The 12,002-nt window shown below is 39.6% G+C and overlaps 1 protein-coding gene across 3 annotated transcripts in view; it reads right to left on the bottom strand.

The window, feature by feature from the left end:
* The window catches only part of nkain4 (sodium/potassium transporting ATPase interacting 4), a 121,295-nt gene that overhangs the window by 72,634 nt on the left and 36,659 nt on the right, over window positions 1-12,002 (bottom strand). For all 3 annotated transcript variants that reach the window (XM_061904155.1, XM_061904156.1, XM_061904157.1), the window contains exon 2: window positions 10,530-10,667. In XM_061904155.1, the coding sequence (XP_061760139.1) occupies window positions 10,530-10,667 (138 nt within the window). The remainder of the gene's footprint in view (window positions 1-10,529; window positions 10,668-12,002) is intronic.

The following is a 12,002-nucleotide window of genomic DNA, read 5'->3' as shown; positions in this document are numbered from 1 at the left end:
GGATTTCAACATCTACGGTCCATAATATCATCTAAAGGTTCAGAGAATCTGGAGAAATCACTCCACGTAGGCGGCATGGCCGGAAACCAATGTTGAATGACCGTGATCTTCGATCCCTCAGACGGCACTGTGTCAAAACCCTACGTCAAACTCTAAAGGACATCACCACATGGGCTCAGGAACACTTCAGAAAACCACTGTCACTAAATACAGTTCGTCGCTACATCTGTAAGTGCAAGTTAAAGCTCTACTATGCAAAGCGAAATCCTTTTATCAACAACATCCAGAAACGCCGCCGACTTCTCTGGGCCTGTGAGCATCTAAGATGGACTGATGCAAAGTGGAAAAGTGTTCTGTGGTCTGACGAGTCCACATTTTAAATAGTTTTTTGGAAATATTCCACATCATGTCATCCGGACCAAAGGGGAAACGAACCATCCAGACTGTTATCGACCCAAAGTTGAAAAGCCAGCATCTGTGATGGTATGGGGGTGCATTAGTGCCCAAGGCATGGGTAACTTACACATTTGTGAAGGCACCATTAATGCTGAAAGGTAAATACAGGTTTTGGAACAACATATGCTGCCATCTAAGCGCCGTCTTTTTCATGGACGCTCCTGTTTATTTCAGCAAGACAATGCCAAGCCACATTCAGCACGTGTTACAACAGCGTGGCTTCGTAAAAAAAGAGTGCGGGTACTTTCCTGGCCCGCCTGCAGTCCAGACCTGTCTCCCATCGAAAATGTGTGGCGCATTATGAAGCGTAAAATACGACAGCGGAGACCCCAGACTGTTGAACGACTAAAGCTCTACATAAAACAAGAATGGGAAAGAATTCCACTTTCAAAGATTTAACAATTAGTTTTCTCAGTCCCAAACGTTTATTGAGTGTTGTTAAAAGAAAATGTGATGTAACACATTGGTTAACATGCCCTTTCCCAACTACTTTGGCACGTGTTGCAGCCATGAAATTCTAAGTTAATTATTAGTTGCACAAAAAAAAATAAAGTTTGAGTTTGAACATCAAATATCTTGTCTTTGTAGTGCATTCAATTGAATGTGGGTTGAAAAGGATTTGCAAATCATTGTATTCTGTTTTCATTTACATCTAACACAATTTCCCAACTCATATAGAAACGGGGTTTGTATATATATATATATAATATATATATATATGTGTATGTATGTATGTATATATATATACATACATACATACACGATAGACACACATGTGAAGGCGACAATAAGAAAATGAGTCATATGTTTCAATGACAGAAGAAATAATCCTTAAAAGCTTGAAGAAGATCAGTTGAGAACTGTGACTAGTAGAAACACAATTTCTACGGATGTGGGGAGTGTGGGTGGCTTAGAGATAAATCCTGCTAAATCCTGTTCCTTAACAGTTACCAGAATTTAGTCAAAGACACAGAAAAGTCCTACAAGTCCAGTCATGTTTTATGTATGTTCAGTTTTTAATTCAAACTGTAGTACACTTGTGCCCTTTGGGCTTGGGGCCAGTAAGTTCAACAATTATATAGAGCCCTCTAGGAACAATAGCATTTAACAACAATCCAACATAAAGCTGTTGACAGCTAGAGTGGCACTGAGCTGTGTTTACTGACAGCGAGGGAGGGTCATCAGGTTGCGAAATTGTCTTACTCACGCTGAGTAGAGTGGTGTTCATAGTGTGTTAGGAAATGTGGAGAAAAAAGGAAATCTTCGGTAAGAACATACATGATGAATCATGAAGCCTCCCTAATTTGTTCACCTCTCATTTTTACGTCAATTGACACTTCCTCTTCTTCTTATCCCCTGAATCATTTTCTCCTAGTTGCGGACAGAACGTTTCTAGGCATCACTCCTGAGGTCACAAATATATGTCCTTAACTTGTATCGAAGATATTTGGAACTTTTATTGACCATTCAATGTTTTACACTGAGTTTCCATTAAGTACAGACTGATTATCTACAGGGCTGATTATCGGCGCAGATATTTGGCATTTTGACGTGAACCAATATGGGCTTTCTTTCATCAGATTAGGTCTATATATATATATATATATATATATATATATATATATACATATATATATATATATATATATATATATATATATATATGTATATGTGTGTATATATTTATTTATATATTTATATTTATATTTATATATGTATATGTATATTTCTATATGTGTATATTATATATATATATATATATATAGATATATATATATATATATATATATATCCATCCATCCATCCATTTTCTACCGCTTATTCCCTTTTGGGGTCGCGGGGGGCACTGGCGCCTATCTCAGCTACAATCGGGCGGAAGGCGGGGTACACCCTGGACAAGTCGCCACCTCATCGCAGGGCCAACACAGATAGACAGACTACATTCACACTCACATTCACACACTAGGGCCAATTTAGTGTTGCCAATCAACCTATCCCCAGGTATATATATCTATATATATATATATATATATATCTCTATCAACTACATCGGGATAGGAATCAAAAACCGGTTCCGAACAAAAACTGGTTCCCATGTATCAATTCGCCGGAATCGCTTTTCATTTCTTCAAACGATTCTCTTTATGATTCCTACAGGAGGGAGTGACGTCATTGCTGTCTGCGTAGTAACGTCAGACAGCAACATGGCGCCCAAGGTGCCAGGAACGCTCCAAAGTCTTTTTACAAGAGAAGATTGCAACATCCACGGTTTTCACGGGATTGCCACTATATTTGAAGGCGGGGGCGTGACCAGGAGCGTGGTCTATATGACATCATCATATATATGACATCATCATATACATGACGTAGTGATCATTTTGGATTTGCAATGATGCAAGTATTTTCTTTTAAAAGGCTAAACAAATGTTTTATGTATATCAAAAAACAAACTGTTATTAGTTATTAACAATCACGTACACAGTATTTTTAATTATGATATCAGAATCAGCTTTATTTGCCAAGTATGTTTAACACACAAAGAATATGACTTGGTCGACTGTACTCTTTGTTCAATGCATTTTCAATTGTTGCTGCTTATTGTAAAATGTAACACAGACGACACTATATTCTGCCCTCCTTGAATGTTGCAATTTAGTTTGCCAAATAGGGAAACAGTTTTTTGAATTAGAAATGAAAAAAATACAGAGAAGTGTTTATATGATATTTTCCCTAATGAAGTCACTGTAAAACTAAGCACACTTAGGAAAGTATATTATATATACAGATGAAGTGCACAAATGTAGGAATCCTCTCAATTTAATAATATTGTTTGAAATAAACTATAAAAAGCAGTACAGGAAGCTACTGCGTTCCGAAAAGAGCAGGAACACGACTCGGTGAAAGAAACAACATGAGTATGGCTTCCTGTTCTTCGTACACCTTTCTCATGGATAGTTGGTGCTACACGTTTGCTAGCGTTAGCTGTAGCAAGCTGACTAGCACAGTTTGTAGCAGCCCGAAGCGGCCTACAAGCGCTGGTGAACTGGTTAAGACCCATAATAGATTTAGCCCTTTGGCTAGTCCTACACCCTAGTCTACCGGACACCACACCTTAGTCATAGGGGACTCCATCCGCTGGAACATACAGCTTAGTAAACTAGCCATAATTAAGTGTATTCATGGGGCCCGGGCTGCAGACATTAAAGCTAATCGTAGGAAGCTGACTCGCAACAGGCCTAGTAAACACATACGACAGGCAAATCGCATCACTAGCTACGAAAACTTAGTTGTACACTCCAATTACACTAGGATGAGACAGTCAAAGATTACAAAGAGGAACCTCGCTAGGATTTGTAATCTCGGTAGAATGATGGCTCAGTATCGAGTACTTGTCTCGACTCCCTGCCTGCGAGAGGCAATGATGATAAGTATTGCAGATTAGTCTCGCTTAACAAATGGCTGGCTAGTTTTTGTAAAGAACAGGGACAATCGATAATTGGCCCTCTTTCTGGGGAACATAGGGCTTGCTGAGGAGGGACAACCTTCACGCTTACCAGTAGGGCGCCATGACTCTTTCTAGAAACATAGAATACTGTTGGAGTCACACTTGACTAACTATACGAGAGCAATCTTGGATACAGGCAATTATAGTGCCTGTTAGCCCGTGTGACGAGTCAGCTAAACTAGAACTAACCAGCAGCAGGCTGGAAAATTTCTGGCCACAGTGGAGGGTGTTACCCCCAACAATACATCGGTCCTGGAGGGAACGTCTCCCCTGCGCTCCTCGACCACGGTCTGGGAGCCGACAAGCAGGAAAGGTGTAACATGATATTTCTTGGTGCCTAGTGAGGCTAGATCTTTGAAAATCAGTGCACCCGGTCATAAAAGCGTTGTTTTTATTACCCCGATTACATGGTGTGCAAAATGTCTTTCCATCTTCATAAGTGAGCCATTTGCTGAAAGGTGGATCCTGAAGCCACTTTTCATTGAAGCTTCGCTTCTTGGGTTTATTGCTCGCCATGACAAAAACAATAACAAGCAGGAGTTCTAATACCGGAATTGCAGCATTTGTGATTGATAAAAACTTTTGGCGAATCAAAATTTAAGAAATTGTACCGGAAAGTTCAAAATTTTGAAGTTTATCAATAAAAACGCAATAAACGGGGACAGAAATTTGACCCGGCAAATATAAACAAAAAAGCGATAATCTATTAAAAAACAAGTAAACTGGAGTTTGGACCCAGAGAAGGTAGCGTCAGTAAAAAAAATAAAAAATCTGAGTCTCCGGGATGCGGACTTACGGAAATGCGCATTCTTTCTGATTTCAATCCGTAAAAAGACCCAAAAAGTGCGTTAACGCCAACAGTGGAGCCTTTTACATATATTTGTAATGTTTCGTAATATGTCCATGTTGCATGAAAATAGCAAAAGTACTTCCACTCTTTAAAAACGAAATACATCAGATTTTTCTAATTGTAGACCAATATCATTACTTCCACAGTTCTGTAAAATTATATAAAAGTTATTTTCTATTAAACTAAATGCATTTTAGATTTTATGTAACAGCCAATATGGGGTTTGTCTTAATCATTCAACTGCTACAGCAATTATTGAACTTGCTGAAAAAATTGCAAATGCAATAGACAAAAACCCATGTTAAGCAAACATATTTGTAGATCTTTAAAAAGAGTTTGATACCCTGGACCAAAAGATATTGTCACATAAATTTGATGAATATGCTATGAGAGCTGTGGCACACCAATTAATTACCAGCTATTTAAAAAATAGAAATCAGTTTGTTGAAATTAACAGCATAAACTCTAAAAATTGTACCATAACTTGCAAAGTACTTCAAGGGTCGGTCCAAGACCCTATACTTTTTCTTCTCTATGTAAAGGTGTTTCGGTTACTTAGGTGCATTCTATTAGTGCAGTGCTTCTCAAATATTTTCTGTTATGCCCCCCCCAGAACAAGAAAATATTTTCCGGCCTCCCTACTCTCCAACGTGACCATAAGTAGTATCATTTGTCAATAAAATTGTTATATCTTTACCACTGCATAACATTGTAAGCTTATTTGCATTAAAGGAAACAACACATCGGTCTTTCCTCGTCTCCTACTGTGGTTACTGTGAAGCCGAATGCTACATACGCTTCATCATATTGTTGTACGGCAAAAAAAAGCATGTTCTCCCGAGGTCACACTGGCATCTCACCGCAAAAAGTATCCCAACTAATAGCTGTGCTGTATAAAGCAAAACATTCTCTAAACAAGAGGGCATTGTTTTGTTGTATAACTCATTGATTGTCCAGTGTCTGACCTATTGCATTGAAATATGGGTAAGTGCCTGCAAAACATTAATTTATCCAATTTTTCTTTTACAGAAAAGAGCGATTATAGTCAACGGTGAAAGTGGACACAGAGACCCAACCAATCCTTTATTTATCCAATTAAAACACTGAAATTAAACAAATTAGTAAAGTATAACCTTCTAAAAAAACATGTATAATGCTCATATGGAAAGTTAACCAAACAATTTGTAAAACGAATTTATAGGTACTGAGGTTTTTACAAAACCCAGGTTTCAATCAGCTGTAAAGGAAAGATGTGTCTCAATCAGGAGTCAGTCTGGGGAACAGTCTTGATTGTAAAATCCAAACTTCTGAGTCCATCTTTTTGTTTAAGGAAATATCGATGTTATAAAAAACGGCACTGCAGAGCCATGGATCAACTTTATTTATCTTTTTGTGTTTTAATGTCCTGAAATTGATAAGACCCCTGCACCAGACAGCTCAAATGAACTGAAACTGTGTGTGATTTTGTGTTGATGGGGGGTATATATTAAACATTTTACTTCTTTCTGCTCCTTTTCATTCATGCTCGATGATGTTATTGCATTTGTTCTTAAATTTGATTAAATAAATAATAAAACGAATTGAAAAAAAAAATGTTTTCAATGTTTTCAGACATTTGATGACCAACAAATAATAATACATGAACAAATCCAACCATTTAAAGTTAACGGTCGTATTGGTACTGTTTTTTTACTTCAGTCATCTGGGAAATGCAATTTTTAACCAATCTCCTGCATCTGCCCACTTGTTTGTAATAGCTGTTGTTTGAGCAGAAAAACAATTGATTTATCAAAATAAATTGTCTCTGCTTATTTACAGCCTTTTGCTGGAACTCTTTCTGTCCCCTCCAGTTTTTCCCTATTGTTACCATCTGTGTTCCATGAATGCTTTTGGAATAGGCTTTTAATGCCTCCAATGGGCAATACGGTATTAAATTAAAACTGAACTGTGTAAGAGCACATACATTAGACTTTATAAGAGTGTTTATACCAGAGAAACAACAGACATTGTATTTTATTATTACAATATTTGTTTTTGTTCAAGGTGACCTTCACTATCCAGAATGATGAGCTCCGTTCCCACCCTATTTAATTAGCCTATAATTACCAGAGAATTACAGTGATTTAAGGGTGTTGCACACAGCACAAAAGAGAAAACAGTTTTTCAGTCGAGAAAAGAAAACAACGTATATGATTGACACAATCCAGTTATTGACAAATGCAAGGTGACACTACACACTTTAAAATATAAGATATCCATCCATCCATCTTTTTCCGTTTATCTGAGGTGGGGTCGCGGGGGCACCAGCCTAAGCAGACTTCTCTCTCACCAGCCACTTTGTCTAGCTCTTCCCGGGGGATCCCGAGGCGTTCCCAGGCCAGCCGGGGCACATAGTGTTCCCAACGTGTCCTGGGTCTTCCCCGTGGCCTCCTACCGGTTGGACGTGCCCTAAACACCTCCCTCGGGAGGTGTTCGGGTGGCATCCTGACCAGATGCCCGAACCACCTCATCTGGCTCCTCTCTATGTGGAGGAGCAGTGGCTTTAGTTTGAGCTCCTCCCGGATGACAGAGCTTCTCACCCTATCTCTAAGGGAGAGCCCCGCCATACGGCGGAGGAAACTCATTTCGGCCGCTTGTACCCGTGATCTTGCCCTTTCGGTCATGACCCAAAGCTCATGACCATAGGTGAGGATGGGAACGTAGATCGACCAGTAAATTGAGAGCTTTGCCTTCTGGCTCAGCTCCTTCTTCACCACAATGGATCGGTACAACGTCCGCATTACTGAAGACGCTGCACCGATCCACCTGTCGATCTCACGATCCACTCTTCCCCCACTTGTGAACAAGACTCCTAGGTACTTGAACTCCTCCACTTGGGGCAGGGTCTCCTCCCCAACCCGGAGATGGCACGCCACCCTTTTCCGGGAGAGAACCATGGACTCAGACTAGGAGGTGCTGATTCTTATTCCGGTCCCTTAATCTTCTCTGCGCCTGACAGGCAAAGCACAGGGCATTCTCTTTGGCTCTCCCCGCCCCTTGCGTGTTAGTAGATTCACTGATGCACAATCATCCATCAAAACAAACTTTTTTTCTTTAAATATGCCAGCGCGGTGCCAATTTAATGACTCCAGAGTCATACAATGCTTTGGTCTGGGACTGCATTTGGCTTTTGGTGAGTGACGACAGCTATATTTAAACATTTACCAATTTGCTTGAGAACCTACATCTCTCCTAATCTCATCTGTTCTTCTCTCTGCTGCTTGCTCTGTGTGACAAATGTTTAGCTGCTCCTCGGCTTGAAAGTGCATCTCCCTATAGCCCGAGTGGACTAAGCTGTATTACAGCGTCTCGGTGACTGAAATGTAGTTTTAAACCTAACAGCCAGTGGCTTTCACCACAGTGAGCGAGTAGTTGATGCATCTATCCACATGCAAAAGTGTGAGGCTAATTTAATGGACAAAATGAACAAAAACTGCGTTGATATAGTAATGGGTAACTAAATACTTTATAGGAATAAACAACACATTATGTCACTTTTTACAACAAAAATAATCTGAGTAATATAAACATTAGTTGTTTAGCCATAAAACACTTAGGCAACCTTAAGCACCTTGCAAGCTACCGGTGCATACCGTGCACCACCATTCGGACTAAAAATACTTTGGTATCAGTTTTGGTCCATATCGCCCAGCCCGATACAATACATGTACTTTTTTGTGCAATATTAGTCCTATTATTTTTTTTGTTTTTTAATATTCAGCAATACAATTTCAGAGAAAATATGTCTACAGAAATGACATTGCTACAAGATTGCAACCATAGCCGTAACTACCATTGAGGACACCCAGGTCATATCCTTTGTATTTTTTTAGGTGACAGAAAGGCGGATGATATGACTGACTGTAAATTTACATGTGTAGGACATCATGTGCGCTGTACATCACCATGCGGTACATTATCCTCTCTCTAGATACGATCTTTGGTCATCCAACAACGTAAAGCAATGGGGTGTACTTTTAACAAAATCCAAGCCGAAATGTGCTGTCAACATAACTTTAACATTAAATGATACTGGTGTAATTAATGTTGCTTTCACCTGAATGAAATTGATGTGAAACGCTGTCGATATAATAACATTGTTGTGTCAGGCAGGTGACGTGCAGCCCCGCCCTAAATGGAGAACACGCTATCTACGTGGGGCTTTGCGATTATTTTGCGTGAAGAAGCACATTAAAATCTAAATTATCGAATGACAAGGGACTTAAGATAATATTTTACCCCAAATGTATCTTGCTTGCTCTTTGACTGATTAGAATGCAGGAAGAATATTTCTTCCTTTGCTTACGGCGGCTGTGTGGCGGATGTTATTAGTACTTGCTGTGCAAAGTAGAAGGTATTGGGGTCGTTTCCTAGTCCTGGTTGAAAATTTGGTATATTTTTAAAACTGATGTTTTAATGATGTTAAAATTGTTTAACGTAAAGCCGCTGCTCCTCCACATCGAGAGGAGCCAGATGAGGTGGTTCGGGCATCTGGTCAGGATGCCACCCGAACGCCTCCCTAGGGAGGTGTTTAGGGCACGTCCAGCTGGTAAAAGGCCACGGGGAAGACCCAGGATACGTTGGGAAGACTATGTCTCCCGGCTGGCCTGGGAACGCCTCGGGATCCCCCGGGAAGAGCTAGACGAAGTGGCTGGAGAGAGGGAAGTCTGGGCTTCCCTGCTTAGGCTGCTGCCCCCGCGACCCGACCTCGGATAAGCGGAAGATGATGGATGGATGGATGGATGGAAAATTGTTTAATATGGTCAACTTCAGGATATTAATAAAAAATGGTCTGTTACAAAATCATGCTGATTATCAAAGATATTAGATGAGTGATAGTTATAGCTCGATCAAATTTTTTGTTATTCTGAAAATTCATTGTGTTGCTCAAGGTAATATTATTTATACGGTGCTAGAATACCCATAATTTCAGCCTTTCAAAGTTCTCCTTGGACAGAAAATGATTGGCCTCAGTATTTTTCTAATCCTAGTTACGGCCCTGATTGCAACAGATTTATTTTATAGGGAATGTATTCTTGGCATACTTTTAGATGCCATTAGCAACCATTAAGCAGTAGCAAATAAATCGATGAATATGTAGATGGAAATGTACTTCTAGATACAGAGGACCCTCTCTTTGGAATTAACTACCATCAATGTTTTGCTTTACATTGTATAATGTAATAATTTAATAATTTACTTATTGTGTGTACATAATTACATTGATCATAACAAACACTAAGTAATTGGAACTGCTAAAACCTTGCTTTAAAGTAAAAAAAAATGTAATTTTAACACGCCATTCAATGACTAATGCAAGGTGATGCAAGGCTGCTAAACAAATACCCATAAGGAAGAGTATTACCTAACAGGCTACAAATAATGTATATGATAAACACACTGGGGTATCTGGCGAGTAGGTGTCCTTCGATAAGAGATTGTATACTAAAAGACAGTCTACAACATGTTGGTCTGTGAATTTTGGGTCCATTTATCCAGGAGAACATACAGTATGTGAGTTCAAAGTTCACTGATGTTTGACAAGAGAGCCTTGGTATATTCAGATTAAGCGTAAACTGAAACATCAAATGATTTGGCTGTGCAATAGGTGTGTCCCGAGTATCACGTTCATATAACGTAGTCAGTTGCACTATTACATTTGCCTGTTTATGTACTCACCACCACAATGTAGCGCGGTCTGTACTGAATAGTGCCGAAAAGGCCCAGAATGACGATGATGATGTGAAAGAAGTTGGCGAGGATAGGAGCCCACTGGTAGCCCAGAAAGTCAAAAACCTGTCGCTCGAGAGCCAACACCTGCAGAACAAGATAGAAAGGACACAAATGTTACATTTAAAATAGACACTCAACAAAATGCTTCTTCTCCCGTCAAGAACTTTTTGATTTTTGGAAGTCAAAACCCAAGCAAAATGACCACATAGTAATTGAAAACTATTTGCCTGCAGATATTCTTTGACAATTTAGTGCAGGGCCAACTGGATACAGCAGCTTGGGTATATTTCCTCTCACAGTGCCCACAGTGAGAGACTGCAAGTTTAATAAAATAAGCAATTTATCGATTCAACGACTGCTATGCGAAAGAGAAGCTGGCCGTTTCCTCTTCCTCTTTACAACCACCTAAAAGAGTGAGAACACTGGCAAAAACTTTATAAGAGGTGGTAAACTTTTACAAAACACAACTGCAGTGAGCTTTGATTGTCTGAGCACTGCTTTATAAAATTTGAAATTGACTCATTGTCAACAAGATATGCATAACCAACTCTTCAGCAGCCACCACGTCAATGCTGCTACAACTACAACGACTCTTGCTGGCCTACAGTCCTCAGCAATGGCACCATTCCCAAATTATGTGGGCTCTATCAAAAACCTCATAAAAAATTCTAACTGCGCAACATTATTGATAGCATAGCACTGCTAAAGGCATAGACCCTGGTTTACAGAAGAAACCAGAGGTCTTAAACTATCATGGCGTGGCGAAGTTGGTAGACTGGCTGTGCCAGTGATCAAGGGGTTACTGGTTCAATCCCCACCTTCCACCATCCTAGTCACGTCCGTTGTGTCCTTGGGCAAAACACTTCACCCTTGCTCCTGATGGGTCCTGGTGAGCAGCCTTGCATGGCAGCTCCCGCCGTCAGTGTGTGAATGTGTGTGTGAATGGGCGAATGTGGAAATATTGTCAAAGCGCTTTGGGCTCCTTAAAAAGGGGTAGAAAAGCGCTATATAAGTACAACCCATTTACTCTTTACCATGTAGAAAGCTGTAACGCAAATGGTGTGCAACTAAACTTGAGGTATTCCATCATAGTTTAATACATTTTAGACACGCTCTTGACTTAGCTAAAACTAATTACTGAAACAATCTCATTCGCAGCAATAAAAACGATCTTAAATCTTTAATACAGTAGCATCGCAAACCCAACAAGGGACTTCCCTAGTAGCTCTACCCACTCGGCTGATTACTTTATGTAAAAAATTGAGCATTAGAAAAGAGATTAGAGATAACACGCTGAACTCCAACTGGGTTCTACTAACAATTATACAAATGTATGTACAACTGATAATGGTCTCCAAAATAATCTTTTACTTTTTGTAAATGGGACACAAAAAAACAACATGTTTACTTGACCAACTT

This window comes from Nerophis ophidion, linkage group LG06 (genome assembly GCF_033978795.1).
Source record: "Nerophis ophidion isolate RoL-2023_Sa linkage group LG06, RoL_Noph_v1.0, whole genome shotgun sequence".
NCBI classification, from domain to species: Eukaryota; Metazoa; Chordata; class Actinopteri; order Syngnathiformes; family Syngnathidae; genus Nerophis; species Nerophis ophidion.
Note: the sequence above shows the minus strand (reverse complement) of the source record. Positions and strands in the feature narration are given on the sequence as shown.